The sequence below is a fragment of the Schistocerca nitens genome, chromosome 11, assembly GCF_023898315.1.
Source record: "Schistocerca nitens isolate TAMUIC-IGC-003100 chromosome 11, iqSchNite1.1, whole genome shotgun sequence".
NCBI classification, from domain to species: Eukaryota; Metazoa; Arthropoda; class Insecta; order Orthoptera; family Acrididae; genus Schistocerca; species Schistocerca nitens.
In genome coordinates, this window is record NC_064624.1 from 28,034,195 (window position 1) to 28,055,956 (window position 21,762).

The 21,762-nt window shown below is 40.5% G+C and overlaps 1 protein-coding gene across 4 annotated transcripts in view; it reads left to right on the plus strand.

Moving 5' to 3' along the window:
• LOC126213523 (zinc finger protein 708-like) overlaps positions 1-21,762 on the plus strand; it is a 115,507-nt gene that overhangs the window by 14,038 nt on the left and 79,707 nt on the right. For 3 of the 4 annotated variants that reach the window (XM_049941359.1, XM_049941362.1, XM_049941361.1), the window contains one exon: positions 18,009-18,101. The exons of the other annotated variant lie outside the window; for it this stretch is intronic. In XM_049941359.1, the coding sequence (XP_049797316.1) occupies positions 18,009-18,101 (93 nt within the window). The remainder of the gene's footprint in view (positions 1-18,008; positions 18,102-21,762) is intronic. 4 annotated transcript variants of the gene reach the window in all.

Here is a 21,762-nt window from a genome sequence, read left to right on the forward strand (position 1 = left end):
CAAGGTAGATGAGCAAGCCCTGAGTCCAGGTCCAAAACAATCAAAATGTGCCACAACAGCAGGAAACTGGAGAAGACTAAGGGAGCATCTAAATTCCACTGTCATTCTCACTTAATACAACAACATGACCACAGTTGTTGTGTAGATCAATGGACTCGTCAGATGATTCTCATCAAAAATTTGGTCTAGGGCTAATTGTGGTCACACTTAAAATAGTGTTTGGGATTACCAAATCATCAAATCCACTGCTGAACATGGGGAATTGAATAGCAATAACAAGCTTGTCTGGTTGCTAGGCATTACCCTAAGTCCTTCCAAGGCAACACCACAAGCTATTAAGTCACGCAACACAACCCAAATCAGGCAGTTTTTCAGATGAGAAAGCTCCTTGCATAATGTGATTTCCACAGAGAAGAACCAACAGAAAATACAGATAGCCAAGACCACACCAATGTTCCGTCTTTTGTTAACACCTGTGCCTGCAACTATTAATGGTACAGAACTTTTAAAGGGATACCAGTCATTCCATTCCATCAATTTTGGCTTAATGGCAAATGCTGTCTACGTACCTTGCGTGTGTCTACCATGCCCCATGGCGCCACAAGCTCCAAGCAAAAGCTGTGACATACACCAAGTGCAGGATGGGAATTCAAAGAGGTAGCCTGCCATGGCTCAGGTAGTAATAATAATAAAATCATTACTATCATTACTTGTACTAGTATATTATTATTATTGTAGGCAGTTAATTAATACAATGATCAATTAATAAGATGTTGCTGTATTCTTTCTTTCTTCTGCCCGGCATCTCTCTTCAAGGCATCCTCTTTGCATACACCGTGTTGCTTCATTATTTTGTCGATACACTCTTTCTTAAAGTTAAGTGGTCTACTTTGTTTCTATCAGTAAGGTGATTTCCAATCAAAAATTATTCTTTGGCTGCTAATTATCTAACATTCTCAACAGACGCAGATGTCAGTTTAATGATTTTCTTCCTATGCTATCACTGTTCCATTTGTTCTCATTCCAGCACTTCAACATTATGGGTTTTTCAGTCTTGATATGCTGGTGCTGCTCCATAATTAATCTTTACAGAACTTTGTCTCATTTTGAGATCAGTAAGTAAAACCTATAGTTCAGATCCATAGACTAGGACTGGTTCAGCCTGTAGCCTATGCTCTTTTTTTGTACTATTAGAAACATGCTTGTCCCACCAAAAGAAATTCATGAAGTTAGAATAGTAGTAAGTAGTATGCCAAGGTAGGGTGTGTGTGTGTTTTTGCTGCCTCCCATTGAAATATGCCATAGTGAACTTGTCGCGCAGAATTTCTGACTCAAAAGAGAACACTTTACAAGACCTACTATTTAGTTATTGAGTATAGTATGACGGTTGGGCTTGATACATGTGATACATTTTAAATAATATGGGAGGACTGTGACTGCTTAAATGTTCTTATTACATATGTAGGTTGATTCTTATGCATAAGATTACAGCAACCAGACACTTTTTATAATGCTATTTATTCACTTACATTGCGCAGTTACCGGTTTCAAACTGATAGGTCCATCTTCACATGGTTAGTTCACGTTTTACATTACATTTTGAGTTTTGTTTCCCCATCTGACGAAACTTCTTTGGGGTGGTGATGCCCTACAGCCAAAAGAAGTCGTGAGGCAGTGTATTTTTAAATGTAATTGGGCTTCACAATGATTTTAAGTGATGAAAACAAACTTATTATTAAATGGTAGATGTTTCGGTTACTTACAATGAAGAAACTGCACCATTACGTTCCACTGAAGTTTGTTGAACATCTTGCAACATCAAAAACCGTATAATGCATTTTTTTGTGAATATATGTGCACATAATGTAATGCACCACTTACACAGGAGTTTCATCACATGCATGTATGCATACAAAGATGGTGATATTACAACCATAACAATGCCAAAGACTTCCACTCTTAGAGATAATACATTATGTACTGGCATGTGATGGATATTTACAAATTGCTAATGTTACATTACTTACTACTTACATTGAAAGAGAACTGATTAAAATGCAGATAAACAAATAGAGCAGTCAGTTATAAAGTGTTACTGCAGTGATATTATGTAAATATTATGGTATACATTGGAACAAAAGTAAATGATAAGGGTGAGATGTACATAAATATATGTTACAATTATGGACACATTATGGCCTACATTGAAAGCACAGTAAATGGGTTCGGATGAATGCACACATATAAATATAAATATTACAAATATTAAAAAGTTGAGTTTTTATGTATTTAGTTATTTATATTTATTTCTGCTTTAAAATGGAAAAGCAGGTGAATGAAGTTTTGAAGAAAGGCTGCATTGGCTAACTCGGTTTGTTCATTGAGAAGATTTTGTGGTGATTTGCTTTTATGTACATACATTTCCATCTCCTCAAGCAAAGCTGGTACATTTTGCCGATCATAAATGTATAGCTATCACACCCGACAGACAAGAATTAACTGGTGAAATTGTAAACCATGTTTTTCAGAAAATCATTAAGTGGTTCTCTGCAAATGGGCTCTCATTAAACTTTGACAAAACACAGTATATACACTTCCACACAGTAAATGGAATGACCCCATTAATAAATATAGACTTCGATCAGAAATCGGTAGCTAAGGTAGAATATTCAAAATTTCTAGGTGTATGCATTGATGAGGGGTCGAACTGGAAAAAAACACACTGAGGATCTGCTGAAACGTTTGAGTTCAGCTACTTATGCTATCAGGGTCATTGCAAATTTTTTGCCATATACATCTGAGTAAATTGGCTTACCACACCTATTTTCATTCTCTGCTTTTGTATGGCATCATATTCTGAGGTAACTCATCTTAGACTAAAAGAGTGTTCATTGCACAAAAGTGTGTAATCAGAATAATGGCTGGAGCTCATTCAAGATCATCCTGCAGACACATTTAAAGAGCTAGAAATCTTCACTGTAGCCTTACAATATATATATTCACTTCTGAAATTTGTTATTAACAATCCGAATGAATTCAAAAATAGTAGCAGTGTAATATGGCTACAACACTAGGGGAAAGGATGATCTTCACTACTCAAGGTTAAATCAACTTTGGCTCACAAGGGGGTAAATTATGCTGCCACAAAAGTCTTTGGTCACTTACCTGATAGCATCAAAAGTCTGACAGATAGCCATATAGCATTTAAAAGGAAATTAAAAGAATTTCTTAATGGCAACTCCTTCTACTCATTAGATGAATTTTTGGATATAGTAAGTGGGTAATTTAAAAAAAAAAAAATTATTGAGTGTCATGTAATATTTTGTCTAATGTAATATCTTGTATAGACACCTTTTATTAACCTGACACGTTCCACATCATTACGAAGTGTCGTATTCATGATCTATGGAACAAGTGCTAATCTAATCTAATCTAGTGCGAACCATGGATGATGGGCAACAGGCTAGAATCCACATTCTTACATTTCTGGAAAGCATTTGACACAGTGCCCCATCGCATACTCTCAATGGAGGTATGGGCATATGGAATAGGTTCCCCGATATGTGAATGGCGCGAAGACCTCGCAAGTAACAGAGGCCAGTACTTTGACCTCAACAGCAACTGTTTCTCAGAGACAAGAGTATCATTAATAGTGCCACAGAGATGTTTCATAAGGTCATTCTCATTATATACACACGAAATGATCTGATGAACAGCATTCTGTGTATTTTTGCTGATGGCATTGTGTGTGGGAAAGGGTCATCACTGAGTGAATACGAGGATGCAGGACGACTTGGACAAAATTTTTATTTTGTGTGATGAATGGCAGGTGTAGAAATATTCAAGTGAATGCAGATGAGTAGGAAAAACAATTACATAATGTTAGAATACAACATTGGTACTGTACGGAAAGAAGCTAATCAAGTTGCAGAGTCCATGTGGAATGCATTCTCATGCTTTTTAAGTTTGGAAAGCCCCTTTGTAAGGCCAATAAGTTGTTCACTGGAGTATGTGACAAAGCCAAGGATTGGTCATCTCCTTTTGTCATGAAGGGAATACATGACATAAAAGTAAACATAAAATTAAACTAAAGGTAAAGCTGTCATCAGCCTGGAGGTTTGGAACACTGGAGTTCTCTACTACACACAGTCCTACTGACTACCATATGCTGTTACCCTCTTTCTGCTTCTGAACTGATTTACCCAACCAGTTACAAAATATGTGATGTCCAATGATCAAGGACCTTTGGATTTGTAGTGTCACCGTTACCCATTGAACCACCAAATACTAGAAAAGGGCAGAAGAATTTAGCAATAAAGTCTAGAGTTATTCTCATTAGGACCGAGCGAGGTGGCACAGTGGTTAACACACTGGACTCGCATTCGGGAGGACGACGGTTCAATCTCGTCTCCAGCCATCCTGATTTAGGTTTTCCGTGATTTCCCTAAATCGCTTCAGGCAAATGCCGGGATGGTTCCTTTGAAAGGGCACGGCCGATTTCCTTCCCCATCCTTCGCTCACCCGAGCTTGCGCTCCATCTCTAATGACCTCATTGTCGATGGGACGTTAAACACTAATCTCCTCCTATTCTCATTAGGCAATAATAGCATTGGGGACATCATACAAAAAAGAAACCAGAATAAATAGTAAAATAATTTTGGATTCCATATGGAATTCACACCAAAAGTAGATGCTGAACGCAGGGGAGGTCACGTGACCATAAAGTGTTGTTAGCAGATTCAGCTACACAAAAACTGAACTGTCCCCTCTCTGGCATCTGAATTGTTCATTTATTAAACAGTGGTTTGTCACATGTATAGAAAAAGGCAAAGGTCATTCCAGTTGTAAGAAAAGTCAAAGGAAACACGTGCAAAACTACAGACATACCTAGTTGGTGTAAAAATCTTTTTCAATGGGTTTGTAATTCTGTATGATGGCTCTTGAAAAAAATCAGTTCATCTGCAAGAATGGAAATGGAACCCATAATTACTGGTCATGTGAAACTGTTTAGTCTGCTCATTCACAGTGCTGCCACAATGTAGTCAGCCTGTAAAATGGGACCATAGTTCTCAAATAGTGTCTGTGGGAAAGGTAGTTGATGAGTCTTTCAATAACTCAGCAGTTAGTTGTTACCTAATGCCTTTAATTACATGCAAGCAGTAAAATACTTTAGAACTGAATGGTGCAAATGGATAGGTGTGACGTACCTGCCATTACCATGCGTAAACTGTTCTAATACCTTCTCTTGTGATGATGTCCAACAGTCATAGCTAACGCACAAAACATATGGAATGAAAATGAATATTTCCATAAATGCCTAGTTATTTGTGGCAAACAGTATTTTAAGGATAGTTATATGTTGGCAATATAAAAATATTATTGAATTGGAGAATCCTACTTTCACTAGTGTTAAAAGGGTTGCCACCAATAGCACGTGCTTTCATTTATCGCACAAATTTTATCCATATTCATTCTTTTCCTTCCTCTCCACCCCCACTCTTCTGGCACTCCCATCCCAGTGGTGTCTCACCTGTCTGTTCAGTGTACATTCCATGCCTTGCTAAATATTTAAAGGGTTTCTGCTTCATGTTTCAGGTATTTGATCATGACAACTTTCCTGGAGGGCATTAAATTCAGGAACTACAAATACATCAAGAATTGACTGTTAACATTTTGATGGTAGTAAGGTCTTTACTTTGTATGCAGTCTGATTTCTGTATCTCTGCACTGACTAGCATGCAAACTACTGCCTAGCCTACAAAAAAAAAAGATTGCTTTGTGTAGTGCACCTCTGACCCATCAAGTATTTCTACAATTCTCCACCTCATAATACATGTCCAGCAGTCTGCAGTCTGGACAGTCAAAGAATCGATGAGACCCTCCAGTCACTCCAAACCAAAGGACTCAAATCAATTCTGGGAATGTTGATACAAAGTGTGTGTGCTGCGTGCACTCAATGTGTGGCTCAGGGGCTCTTCACCATTTGTGCTACCTGTCCATATAAACTGAAGATGACCTCAAATCCCAAACGATGGGCATCATTGGTGCCAAGATGAGCCACAACTTGCAGACAGCTGCACACTGCATGTTTGATAGCCACAGGCAGAACATTCTCCACATCTCAGATGAGGCTCCCTGGCAGACATATTCAGTACACATAAGATTCATTTCCAGTCCTGGACACCATTTCCCTAAGGAGCTCCTTAATGCATTGAACATTGGAGCTCCTGATTAACTGCCAAACCACTCTCCACTTGCAGCCGTTTCGACCCTAATGAACCTGCCACTCAACTCACTGTGTCAATGGGTGAGATCAGCCTCCGTATTCACTCTCCGCCTCAAACAGCGCTAACAGTTACTACCCATCCCTCACCATTTGGTGAGGACAGCTCAGCCACATCGGGTACACCACAAGGTGTCTTGACAGCAGAGCCATTGGGCAAAATAGGTGACACCTTAGGCATCCCATGTGATGAGCCAGATTCTCGGCCACCGCTACTACAATAGGCAGTAGCCTGAACTCTGCTGAACGTGTCAAAAAGCATCTTCAGCTGTTCGTGAACTGAGGCCACCTTCTCCATCTGCACACGGCGTGCACACGTTATATCCATTCCAGTACTACTGTTCAAGAATTAACTATAAAACACACAGAGAAAGCAAAATATAACTTTTTACTGTTGTGACGTTTCACCAGAGGAGGCTAATGCATTACTGTGCTGTGTAGTCGTTCATTCAAAAGAATTGAGAGCTGTGCAACAGACTGCAAATACACTTTAAAGTTACTAAAATATGAGAATGCACCTCTTGACTACAAAGACATGGAAGGAATGTAATCATAAAATTAGAGAGAGAGAGAGAGAGAGAGAGAGAGAGCACTACATATGTAACTTGATTCTGAAACAACCCCGATTTAATTACGTCACTGTTAGCAGTCAAACAATGTACAAAATTAATCTTTGTTTTAGGTAATGGTAAGCTAATGCATACATGCTAGCTGGTTTTGACTGCTATGGGTGTTGTTTCAGCCTGAATTTTGCTGCTCAATAATGCTCTACATTCAAGGAGCAGAGATTTTTGACTAAACAAGGTTATGAAACTTAGCCCAAAGTAAAGTTACATTTTTTTGGTTAAACATAAGTGGAAGGAGTCACTATAACTGCAAAATAAACTTTTATTCATATCTAATCTTGACACATGAAATATGCATGTGTTGTCTATTCTTTTGGATATGTACAAGGGGACAGACCGTATTATGATCCTGCAGCCGCAATGACTCGGGGAACAAAGAAAGTCTGTGGGCATTAATTTACATCAGCAGGGAGGGTTGAGAATTTGTGCTGGACTGGGATTTGAAACCGAGTCTCATGCTGACTAGCCAGATGCACTGATGACTATGCCATCTGGACACAGTGGTCATCACATCTGCATGGACTACTCTAGCATGCTTCCTGTCAGACCCAATTCTCAGCTTATTTATACACCACTGATGCAGTTCTCATGCTCATGATCCTCATTACATATGGTGTCTCACTGGTTCCTGTAAGAGTTCAAGTGTGGTGGTGCATCTACATTGAAAGGATTATTGGCGGACATCACCTTAATTATATATGTGGTGTCTGTTCTTTCAGACATTTTGATGTATCATCATATCCTGTTCCAACAATCAGAACACGTTTTCCTTACTGCAGTCCTTTGGCAGTGTTGTGGACATCCATGTGTAATATTGGCATTCCATATTTATGATCATTTCTTGGTAAAAACAATTGTCACAATATGGTATAACTTTGCTTGCTGGGCTTAACCCACAACAATTGGGACAAACATTCAGCCAGTGCAATATTCCTCCTCTCACTGTGCCATTACAGTTAACACTGCATCTGGAAGCAGCAACAATGCATACTGGGAACATTAAGTTATTGACTGTCAGTACCTGGTATCTTCTACTGATGTGAATAAAATACGCTTTTCTTTCAGTAGGTAATGGTGCATCCCATACAGTGCTCTGCTGGTGTGTTACGTACTGCAGTTTGAAGCTCTGTGACAAGTAGTTGCTGGCCATTCAAAACAAACAAAAGACAACTGTGCAATAGACTGCACAAATCCACAGATTACAGTTTTGTAAACATGAGATTACATCTCCGAAATGTACTCATTGCTGCTACTTAACTACCCTACCATTTTCCACAGAATATGTAGTGGAGATTGCAAAACTAATAAAAGGTTTGTTCCGGGCTTAAGCTCTCCTCCAAATTAGGTGATAGTTAATCTGCAGCTAGACTCTACAAATTAAAAGATGTTCTTTTGCTTCACTAAGAAATGTTCATTGCCTCTTCAGTCAACAGCCAAAAAGTAAGCCTAGGATATCCTCTGAGTCCAACCAACAGATTTCTTTGTTGCAAACGAGCTACAGTTCTGAGCTGGCCAATAGAACTTTCACCAGATCTCATATGAAACAGTGGCAGATACAGAAAAACCTGAAGGAGGGGGCACTAAAGATATTTTGAGCTACCTTTACTTTTACTGTGATTATTTTTTATTAAGTCACATGGAAAGTTTAAGAAAGTTCTATTTAAACTGATTATACACATATACAAGGCAATACGATTGTATGGTACAAAGAAGTTACAACTGTGGTTCTCATCCTTAAATGATTAATTCTATGCACGTATCCTTCCTGGCAAATTGGTTAATTACATTGTCAGTAGGACAATCAGTGTCAGGGTGAGTGCCCAACAGAGCTAAGCCAATAAGTTGATCCTCCTTCATTGTTGAGCTCTGCCATGTCTTTGTACTCTACAAAGTCGAAAAACTTATTTCTACTGTAGCAACAGATGCAGGTAGACAGGCAAATATTTTGTACAGCGTGTGCAAAGTAGGATAGTCAGATCTAGGTCACAGAGACAATGCTTGCATAACAGAATCACAATCATTATGGGCATTTATGCTGGTTAGCTTGTATTGAAGAATCTGTCCCATTAGCCTCTTTTTAATCACAAGGTGTGACTTTTCTTCGAAGAATGGTAGTTTAGTTAAGCACTGATTGAGTTTCTGCACCAGATCATTACCATCATGTTTCAGTTGTTGTGAACACAAAATTATGCTGAATTTTAAATGATAAATATTTTCTTCAGCAAAACATTCTCTCATGCCTGTTGTAACATGGTCCACTGTTGGAATAAAAAGTTTTTTCCCAATATGTCATCACATCATAATTATGATCGCAGTTTTCCCTGTGTCTTTGTCTGCCTGTAAGACAAGGAACACTCATCTCCACGTTTAACTCTTCCATAACGGCTTTTGCCTCTTAAACAATACTAGCAAAGTGGATATCAGCATTAGCTCTCATTCTGTCATACACACTGAACGTCAAATCTAATTTTGCCTTTGCCATTGCGACATCAAAGATAGAGACTTGTAAAATTTTGCTGACTAGATACGTTATGCGCGTAATGTCACTCAGTGGAAACAGAGTGATAAGAAACTCAGTTAGAGGGAGCTCAAAAGAAAATATTGGTTTTGGCAGCTGTTGTTCTATCCCTTCAACACTGTATTTCTTGAAGAACTTTGCAAAGTGTTCAGACATCAGCTGCGAATTGAGAAACAGCATCATGTCGCTCAACCCATCTCGTTTGACAGTGTGTCTGGAGGGAGTGTTATAGGTGACTCCACAAGGTTGCAAACCACTTGCTAGACACTGTAAAGAACGATACTACTTCTTCAATAGTACCAAGTGAGTTTCTCACACTTGTAACTTTCCAACTGTGAGAGACAGTGAGGTTGAGCTGATGACTTCAATACGGTGCTACTTACATGTTGATAGCTTTCTTTATTATTGTAGCCACAGTTCCTTTCAATTCTGACATATTAACTGAGCAACCACCACAGCTTATACCCACACAGTTCTTCAGGTACAGAGAAAGGCTTTCCATTCTCCTTAGAATCGTGGGTACCTAATACTTCGCCAGTAACACTATGCTCTTCATCTTGACACTCTTGAGGTTCATCATCAATGTTTCCACTGCAATCCTTGTCGTCATTGATGTCAATGAAACTCGAAAATCTTTCATGTAATTTGCCGTCACCGTCAACATATCTTGCAGCTAAACTCAGTTGGGCGATGTGCGCCATGTCCGTAGTCTCATCGAAGATTATGCTGTTATAATGAGAATCTTTGATTTCCTCCAGTAATCTCGATAACATCTCTGTTTCACAGCATGAAATAAGTTTGTTATACATTGTTTTATGTAAGTGGCATTTGATTTAGTGGTTTCAAGGTGATGTTTTAGTTGCAAGTCTCTGGCGTCTATTCTAAATCTTAGTAGAGCTCTCTCCCATCATTTGTATGCTCCCGCAGGGTAATATTTGTCTTTCCATGAAATATAGTTGTTTTTATTATAGGTACAAGACTGTCTCTGTTTTCCCTATTGCTTTCCATTATCTGTCTTGACAATTGATTTATGACCTCAAGTTTGCTTCATGTTTCTAAAAATAATTTTGCACCTGTTGATACTTCTATGTGGTACTTGAGCTGAGAGTGAGTCTCAAGGTCACCATCTTCATCAAGTTTGGCAAACTTTGTTAGTGGTTCAGTCACAGGTTTCTTGGCGATAATGGATTTCTTTCCTCCAGCCATTTTATTATTCACAAAAATTGAACAGTTAATGCAAAGTAGTCCCTTTTTAACTTGTATGAACACCAGCCATGGATATTGTTCAAAATGATTATTGTGCATTTGTCTAATATTTACTGGTGATAATATATCCAAATAATTGCCAATATCTGTAGGATTCAAGGAATCAATCAATGAACTTCGTTGTGGAAGTTTTGATGAAGTGCTGGGCTCCATCTTTACATCTGGTGGTATTCTTGTGGCTGAACGGTGACCAGAATCATCAGATGTTTCTACTTTTTTTCCTTATTACATACCGATCCACTTTATTATGTTGTTACGATGTAGGTAAATTAGATGCCAATTATTCACAAATAAGCACTTTATTCGCACTGAAAAATGCAACACTGGTACACTTAGCACTAAAACACATTTGTCCATGCCCCCCATGTTTCTAATATCACTAAGCACAATACTGACTGAAGTCCGTGGTAATAGCCAATAGTGCAGTTGTTCACTTTTTATCACTTCCAAGATATCTTGAAGATTGTAGCTTTCAAACTGACTACCTGGCAGCGACTCTGCTTCTCATATATATGTGGCTCAGTTGTTTTTAGAACATTTGGCGCCAGAATGTCAAATGTAGTTTTGGTCATTTGCAGGTCACACTGGTGATAACCCCCCCCTCCCCCCCAAAGCTAAGGTTTCAGCAGGTGCTTCTCTAAGTCACATGGCAGTGGCAGCTACAGCAGGGTTAAGATGAATAACAAAATTAGTAAATGAGGGCAATGCTATCACATTCCCACAAACAAGGAAAAGCTAAATACAGATAGAGAAAAGCTTACAATATTGTGTGGGCCTACAATATTGGTTTCCACACAGGAGGACGCAGTAAAAGGAAATTATGAACAGAAATATATTTATGCACCTGCTAATATTGCTACTGCAGAAGTGCTGTATCTGTTCCGCACACATTGTACCACTCAATTATCTTTTTGTCACGCACATACCATGAGAATCTTTCAGTTGAGTGGACCAAAAAATAAATTTGTTATGCCACTGCTTTTGTAGGGATAAATGTGTGATACTGGATATGGTGGATCCAGAGAAAGTCCAATCAGGTAGGATATTTCAGAAAAATCATGGAAGAACAAATATGGATGTAACAAGAGGGCAGTTGCTATAAACTTTGGTGGCGTGCATAGATGTTCACTGACAGCTATAATTGTACCAAGTGTGTGGCTGCATCATTACACCATTTGACTAGGAAAAGTGGTGGAGAGGAAACGAGCTGTGAATTTGTATTCTACTGCACATAAAACAATAAAACAAGTGGTCAATGCTTTTTACATCAAAGGCCATTTGTTGTGCCTGTTCATCATCGCAGAAACTTTCTCTCTAGTTTTGGGTTCCTAGGACAACGACCATGGGTGCCCAGGTGGCATATATGTGAGTTGTTTTCCATGACTACTGATGGATTGCTAGTGGTGCAAGCAAAACGATTACATTTATTTTTATTTGTACAGATTTAGGTCAAATTCACAATTACATTTAATTGTGAAATAAATAAATTTATAACCTTCATAGCATCCATAATTCACCACATCACTACTGTGATTGTGACACTGGCGAGAAGCAGAAAGTTGTTACGATATCTTACATGTTTTCTATTTCGTACAATAATGATATGGCACTGTTTTCCAGAATGAAGAAACTTTTATTTAAGGAAAAGTAGTGGACTTCTTGGCTTCACCTGGGTATTAATTTACTCCAATTCTAACCTCCTTGACCTCCATTACCGTTCACTCCATTCTCTGTCCATGTCCCCTCCCCTCCGCTCCCCTCCCCAAGGGCCTTTTAGGGTGATTCAGTGACTGAGAAGGTCAAGGTAATGTATACTGATTTGATGTGAAATTGTAGGTCTCCCCCCCTCCCCCCCATGTAGTGCTTAAAGTTTCAGGAATTTGGGCACGTCTCTACATTGCAGCACTAACTTCATCTGTAGAGATTGCGGATGAGTATCGCTTACAAATGTCATGTGTGTCTCTCTCCCCATCTGTGTCCACTGTGGAAAGCACCACACTCCCTGCTCACCAGATTACACTGTTTTCTTGAGAATGAATCACTTGCAAGTGTCCTGTGTGCCCCTCTCCCCATCTATGTCCACTGTGTCCCTCAGCATGTACGTAATGTCATATGCTACAGCTACAAAGACATTTCCTCTTGGCCAATGGTGCTCCTGCCTGTTACTCGTTCTGTAGTGTGCCCTCAGGGCCACTCAACCATCCCTGCCCCCCTGATGGTTTGGGGGATCCCTATTTACTGCTTTCTCCACGCCTGCTTTGGGATTGATAGCTTCCCATCCACAAGGGACATTTGTCCCCACCTCCCAGCCTCAGACAAATAAGTTTCTTCTGGCTTCTCTTGCCAGAAGGGGTCCTTGGGGACACATCCTTCCCTGGGTTGCACTGGTCTAAAACGACACCAGCAAGTGGCTGAAGGAGCCACTGGCTGTTGGTTGCACTGGTTTATGATCATCATCTTTACATGAAACTGATTCTGAGAAATCCTTGGCATCATCAAAATCGTCTAAGGATAGGAAAGACAAGAAAAGTGATTCAAGGAGGAGGAGCTTCCAGTGGGCTCTCACACTCCTGTGGCCAATACAGGAATCCAGAAACCCCTGAGGCCCCAGTTTGCATCACATAATGGAACTTGGAATGGAGTTTGCACATATGTTCTGGATACACTGTATAGCAAACTTCAGCCCCTTGATACACCTTTGGAGGCTGTGGCTGCTCGGGTAAGTGCATTTCAGCATAGTACTGTCTGCAGTGTTTACCTCCCTCCTGATGATAAAGCATCTCGTGACCGACTGGTTGTGTCGGTTTCTCAGCTCTCCCCCCCCACCCCCCCACCCCCACCCCATCTTTCCTAATCTTGGACAATTTCAGTACACATAACCCTTTGTGGGTTTTAATCATGATCATTGGTCATCGTAAGGACCTTGGAAACTTATTGACACAACTTTAACTTTGCCTCTTAAATACTGGTACTGCCACACACTTCAGCATGGCACACAGAGTTTTCTCACCCATTAACCTTTTCATGTGCTGCCCTTGGCTTCTCCCATCCATCGAATGGGGAGTTCATGATGACCTGTGTGGTAGTGACCATCCATAATCTTCCTGTCCCTACATCAGCATCACTACCCTGGATGAATGCCCACATGGGCTCTCAACATTGCTGATGAGAGTGCTTTTTCCTTTGCTGTTGGCCTTGACTCCCCGCCACATGGAGGCATCAACAAGGCAGTCTCGAATATAATTCCAGCCATTCATTTGGCAGCTGATTTAGCAATCCCCTGTTCCTCAGGCCTGCTCTGACAAGAGAGTACCTTGGTGGTCATCAGAGATTGCAGAGGCCATTAGAGACAGTAGGCAGGCTCTCCAGCACTATAAGTGGCACTGATTAATGGAGCATCTTATTTACTTTAAGTGGCTTCATGCCCAGGTCTGCCACCTGATGAAATCATGTAAACAATTAGACTCGTAGCAGCATGTTTCAACCATCGGACCATATACCTCTCCTTCGCAGGTTTGACCTAAGGTGAGACATGTCTACATATACCAGACACTAGTCGGGCATATCTGCTATTGCCTTGAAATTGCACTGTCTTCACTGACCCAGACACCATTGCCGAACATTTTGCTTTGCAGATGCTTGAGTCTCAGCATCTGAGAATTATCAACCTGTCTATCGTGTTATCAAGCAATGGGTGGAGCAAAAGCAATTATCTTTTACTACATGCCACCTAGAGCTGTGTAAAGCTCCATTCATTGAGTGGAAATTCATCAGTCTCCTAGCCCTCTGCCCTGATACAGTCCCAGAGTCAGGTCACATCCACAACCAAATGATCAAGCAGCTATGAGTAGATTGTCAGCATCATATCCTTGACATCTGTAACTGTATCTGGAGTGAGGCCCAGTTCGCATTGCAACAATTCGAAAGCATCATTGTCACATTGCTGAAACTGGGTAAACACTTTTAGAGTAGAGCAGTTATTGCCCAGTAAGTTTCACCAATGTTCTCCGTAAATCACTTGAATGCTCAGTGAGCTGGCAGCTGTGTGGTTTCTTTAGTCTCAGGATCTTCTAACTGCATCCCAGTGTGAGTTTCGCCAAGGCTCTTCCACTACTGGTAATCTGGTTTGCCTGCAGTCTGCCAGCCAATCAGCTTTTGCCCAATGTCAATACATAATAGCCATCTTCTTCAACCTGTAAAAGCTCTGTGCCACTAGGAAGTGACACCATATCCTTGCTGTCTTACACGAGTGGGATCTGTGGGATCCATTCCCAGTTTTTATCTAGAATTTCCTGTCACAGTGAATATTCTGGGTTCTAGTTGGTGCTTCCCTCAACACTCCCCATATCAAAGATAATGGAGTCCTGCAGGGCTCTGTACTGAGTGTCCTTGTCTCTCTAAAAGCCATCAGTGGTCACCTCCAGCTGTGAGGTCATCAGTGTCATCATCCTTGTATGCTGACTGTTTCTGTCTCTTACTATTGCTTCTCTAGTGTGCATGTGGCTGAATGTAGACAGCAAGGCGCCATATGAAAGACGCTGTCATGGGCACTCGCCCATGGGTTTTTGTTTTCAGCTGCCAAGACCCATGTCATAGTTTTCTGTCAACATCATATGGTTTATCCACAACCAGAACTTTCTTGATGACAAACTATTAAATGTGGCAGGAACTTAATGCTTTCTAGGACTCGTCTTTGATTCTTAGTTGACATGAATTCCCAGTATTTTGCAGTGTAAGTGAAAGTGCTTCCTGCACCTCAGTACACTTTGTCACCTGAGTAACACCAGCAGGGGTGCATAGTGCACTACCCTGTCTTGGTTATGGGAGTCTGGCATATGGTTCAGCATCATTCTCAGCATTGCGGATACAGGATCTGATGCACCACTGTCGGGTTTGATTTGCAACAGGAGCCTTTTGAACTAGTCCTGTGGACAGATTACTCATGGAGACTGGGGTCCATTCATTGTGTATCAGGTGCCAACAACAGCTTCTCAGTTATGCTACCTATGTTTGCAACTCTCCTAAGTATCCAGACTGTCATCCCCTCTTTCCAAACACACCTCAATGGTGGCCCGGATCAGGGATTTTGATCGCAGTCCACACCCTGTCCCTCCCCTTAGAATTTCAGTTATTTCTCCGTCCACATCTCCTCTGGGCCCACTCATGTATACCTCTGTGAGGAACCCATTGGTCACAGCTTTGTCTTGACCCATCGTGAGGTCCAAAAGACACAGTCCCTCCTGAGGCCCTCTGCCACCAGTTTTTCTCCATCCTCGGTGCATCCTGGAGTCCAGCAGTAGTCTATACTGATTGCTGATCACATGGGCTTTGCTTACACTGTCACGGATCATACTGAACTGCCTTCCTTGCCAGAAGCTGTAATATTGGCAGCTATATCTTGTGCTCTTGAGCCTATCCTTCCCTCCACTGGTGGGTCCTTCATTCTTCAGCAACCTCTTGACCAATTTGAAAGCTTTCCACGAGTATTAACCTCAGCATCCATTGGTCATTGCCAACCAGTATTCCCAGTATGCCCTTGAGAAATGTGAACGCTCAGTGACGATTGTTTGGACTCTGGGTCATGTTGGGATGCCTGGGAATGAACTTGTTGATAGCTTGCCCAAACAAGCTACCAGTAAACAGGCTCTGGTAATTAGTAGTCTGGAAACAGACCTCTGATCGGTATTACACCATCAAGTTTTAGGAACCTGAAATATGGAATGGATCTCTATGACTTCAAACAAGCAGTGATAAGGAAACTATGAATCTATGGAGGTTCTCCATGCATGCCTCTCACAAGCATTCTACCATCTTTTGCCAGCTCCACATCGTCTGTATCTGGTTGACTCACAGTCATCACCTCCAGTGCCACCCCACTTTTGTCATTCCCGTTCAACAGTGGTCTACATTTTCCTGTATTGTGCAACATAGCCACCCTGTGGCAGAATCTTAGTCTCCCTGACTCGTTACCCCCTGTTGTTAGGAGATGATGCCTCAGTGGCTGACTTAGTTTTACGTTTAATTCATGAGGAGGGCTTTTACCACTTTCTTTAAGGGAGGGCAACTTAAGATTATTGACCCATTGAGGGGTTAGCTGCACACTTTGTTGCCTCCTCTGCCCACACCAGGCTGCGGCTGTCTGGGCATGGTGGACCAGCCCGGTTCTCACCCTACCTTTCCCTTTTACTCTTCTTCCCTCCTTTCACATTGATCGTTTGTCTATGTACTTCTCATGCCCTATCTATGTTGCTAGTCTTTCTGAGGCACTGGCGTACTTCTGGTAAGCGGTGGGGACTGGGGGATGTATGTACCTCCCCCCCCCCCCCCCCATTGCATTCTGCACTCCGCTGCTTCTGGCTGCACCTTGCCTGTCTTTCGCCCTCTGTCTACAATTTTTCTTTTTTTCCTTGTAGCTGTTTCATTGACCTTTCATAGACATTGGGGTTTTCTTCCTCTGGATTGTGTGTGGTAGGCTCTCTGTTACCAATAGTTATGTAGATCTGCCTGCCTGTTTGAGGAAGAAGGGATGGATGATCTAGTAGTTTGGTGCCTTTAATCATTCAATCAGACAACTACTTCTGTCCACCTGATATTCTCTCTCTGTCCACTTTTTCCTGCAACCTCCCTCTCTGTCTGTTGTTCTTCCCTGCCTCTCTCCACATCATCCTGCCCACCTCCATAGGAGGTTGCTGCTTCTTACCTTCTTAGTATTTTAGTTTAGATAAGTGAGTAATATGTGTACCTGGCTTGGTTGAAGTCGAACCAGTGATTTAGGAGGTGGTGGAACAAATCCACTTTCATAATATATATGATTACTGTCTATGCTGGTTGCTGCTTGGTATCTAGGAAATAATTTTGATTGATATTTTGGTGTCAATAGCTTACTGTTGTGCTTGCCTTCAAGAATAAACAAAGCTTTGGTTTCAAATATTTGAATTGTGGCACCAATTTTTCTCGCTGCCTGTTTCTAATTGATGAATATATGTGATTATTAGGGGTATGGCCATGACAGCTTCTACACAAAATATGTTTGAAAGATTCTCCACCTCCCTCCACCTCCCTCCACCTCTCTCCACCTACCTCCACCTCTCTCCACCTCCCTCCACAAGTCCACTGGAACAAGACACAGAAGCCTTGATCGCTGCGCGGCCGCTACGGTTGTAAGTTCGAATCCTGCCTCGGGCATGGATGTGTGTGTTGTCCATAGGTTAGTTAGGTTTAAGTAGTTCTGAGTTCTAGGGGACTGATGATCTCAGAAGTTAAGTCCCGTAGTGCTCAGAGCCTTGATCACTTCACTTTTTTTGCCTTTTTTCAGTTTCTTGAAGACCCATTAAAGACTGAAAGCCCTAGTGTTTGGGTAAAGCAAGATCCTGAACTGAAACAAGATGCTGATGGATCTGAGCATAATGTAAGTTTTCACAAAAACACTTTATTGTGCAGAAAGTGTTGTAAGAATGTTATGACACAAAAATGGAGCATTGAAGCTAAATTTTCATGGATGGTGAATAGTTGTAACCTATGATACCAGCTGTTATCAAGAATGTCCATGGTCTTCCAGTTGACTTTAGTTAGATGTGTTACTTGTAGGTTATTACGAATGGTATTTTAACTGCACTCATGACAAGCATATGTTTATCAACCCTTACCCTTGCATTAATTTTTTATTGTGATTCTATGTAATGAATGCCTTAAGTACATATTTGGTGTCAAGGGAGCAAGGAAGACTTCCTCTTGGAAATAATAGTTAATCTGGTCACATGTCTCTGTTTCACAGTGTTCTAACAGATGATGTGGAACTGTGATATGTGATGGGTGTATATTCTAGAGTTCCCAGTCACTATTCACTGTAGTATTTACATCATTACTGAAATATTGCATTGGCTGTATGTAGTTTCTTGTGATTTTCCCCCAGTACACATGACAAATTTGCATTGTTTCCTAAAAAGTGGTCACTGAAAATACAAGGTGACATAGCAAGAAACCGTGTAAATAGCAGTAAATTTGGTTAATTTTGATGATAATGTGTGGAATGCCATATTCATTTGATTAATAACCAAAACCTCCTCTTGTTTATGGGTTTACAGTTGGATGATTATTTGCATCTCTATATTATCTGAGTTTAATTTTGAAACGTTGCCACACACGTATATAAAGTTTGTATGTGGGAGTACGACCACCCGATAGAGCAGGCCATAGTGCCTCTGGATTATGTGACAGGAATAGAAAGTGAACGTATGCCAAATAAGTAATACAAAATGACAGAAAGCAAAATCAGGGACATTGGAACTGATTCGGATTCATTCTGACAGGTACTGTTCCCAAGCGATAAGAATGTCTGCAAAGTTGGATGATATTCATAAGAAAGGATATTGAGAGCTGTGTCATATGTCAGGGCGTATGCGATCCGGGACAACCGGGAGATCCGGGAAAAACCCGGGAATTTTTTCATCCGGGAGAAAACTGGGAAAAACCCAGGATTTTTTTCTAATTCCGGGAATTTTTCATTGTTTTTGTTTTCAGTTAAATTTTTGTAATGTTGACTGGTAAGAACCGATACTCTAACAAAGGATATTACTGTATCCTGCTACTGCAGATAATACTGCAGCACAATAAAACATGAACGACAGAAAAAACGAAAATAAAACTTAGATTGCAAAGGAAATGCGCCATATACAGCAACAAAACACAGTGCTCATACAAGCGTCTACCAACAGCAAAATGTGTCAAAGGCTTTAGGAAGACTTCGTAATAACAAATTGCCTCCGATGAGAGTGACGTCACAACTGTTTACATTAGCTTCGTTTTAGCAGTTATGAGCGGGATCAAGCGCATGCGCAGTTGAGTAGTATCTTCCCCCGCTTCTGGCTACAGAAATGTGGCTGTTGGCTGTGTAAGCAGTCTCTGCAAGTAGCTAGATGCTACCGGGAAAAATTTTACTGGAGCACCCAAGTTGCCAGATTCATGCATGTGCATCAGGTCCAGACCTAGGAAGTGGGGGTGGGGAATTCATATTCTTGAGGGGAGAAAACCTTGTTGCACAAAGCGACTAACATCCAGCACATGTAAGTCTATCGATTATCCATATGACGTTGAAACGCATCCCTATCGGTTTTCTAACATTTTTGAACACATTCTATGTTGATTTGTGAATACGTGCATATTGTACATGATTTCTCTGTCAGGGGAACCCTCGTCGCATGTAGAAACAAATTTTCGTACAGACAAAAGCGGCTACACAAGCTGACCGAGTCAAGGTGTACGGCTGAATGCTAACAGATGCCTGATTGTCTGTTTGATTGGGTTTGCGAATGATGAGCTTTGTTATAATTATTAGCGAAATCCATAGATACAGACTAGAGGAGTGGGAATAAACATATAACAGGTAAGAAAGATTACTTATTACCTTCTCGGTGTATCGAAGAAAATGAAATTTTGTCTGAAAATTTTTGGCCAGATTGCTATACTAGTAAGGGCCAGTTGTACAGTCCCCATCTAGCAGCCACTTTAAGTTCGGTTCTGGAAGAAGCGCGGAAAACGCGTTGTATGAACATGTAACAACGCCTAACCGGAGAATAATCGCAGAATAACTAAACCGGTGATTCTGGCAGAGTTAGTGAAGTTAACATGTAAATAAACTTTGACATTGGCAGGAATAGCTACAGAATTAGTGATAACAAGACTGTTTGTTAGAACGAGGAAGGAAAAGAAACGGGGACATCACACAAATTATGGATCAATATGACGATTTCAAGTTTGTATAAAAATTTTGTACTACTAATTTTCGATCTTATGCTTGAGAAACTGGAGCTTAAGAATGAAGTGTGAAACTATTCCATAACGTAAAGCTTGTTGCTTGTAGTAGGACCAATAGGCATTTGATATTGGTACTTTGTGAATTATATTCTGTCATTACAAAAAAGACCATTTGTGCCAAAAAAGTCTCGTTTATTTAGTGTGTGTTACAATTGTTGCAGTATTAGAAAGGCTTAGTTTGTTTTATCTAGCAGACAGTGACAAAATAGACGTAATCAGATCAGGAAACCACACCAATCTTGGGTCCTATTTGTATTAACAGCTTTTTCAATATTAGACAGCGACATTTCGATTTTTCATGTAGCATTATGTTTGACGAACTTTCGCAGAAAGGAAAGTGCATCATGCAAAGCTGTAGCAAGATTAGAGAGAAAAAAATTCTAAGAGCTAAGGATTGAATAAATGTGTATTGTCTTGCTTGTCTCATGTCATTACTGGGTCTATGTATCCTATATTTAATTTTATGTTACACAAAGCAGCAAATTGTTAGCTGATAGGGAATAAAGAGTGCACATTTTCTGAATAGTTTTTTTTTTTAATAAAAAAGAGGGACAGGATGTCAAACCGGCTGACTGTAAGCAAGAGAGGCAGCACAGGACATTTTAATTCCCATTGTTCTGAATATAGTTTGATGGCATCCATTACAAAATATACATTTCAATTCCACATAGTGAAATACAGTGATGTGTGGTAGAAGAATGCTGCGTAGGGAGGCGAGGCACTGCACTTCAGCGGACTTAAGACCAAATAACATGTTTTACATTTCCTCGAACACATATGTTTTATGCATCAGACTCTACAGAAAACTGTGCGCTACAAAATTAATATATTTTGAAATTTGTTTTTAAATTTTTGATTTCCTATCTCAAACGCTCGAGGGAATGGCGGGGTATTGCCCCGGTTCGGAAATATCGTAGACCCGGGGCTGATGCGCAGAGCAGTCTGAGTTATAGTGGGGAAGTGGGTAGTCTCCACGTGACCCATGTTTACAATTAGTGATAATGCTGTTTCCTCTTCGTTTACTGCTCTCACGTCAAATTAAAACAAAACAGATTTCTGTAGCCGGGAGCTATCAAGTGAATTAAAATACATTCACATAATTATGGAAGGCTAAAATTTTTATTTTATTTGCACCTTCCTGACAGTCATGCATTAACTGCCTTACAGAACAATGAAGTTATTTTTGTCGGTTTGCTGAAGAAACTTTCTTTTATTAATCTTTTCCGCTGAGGCAGACAATATATTTGAAACGAAGT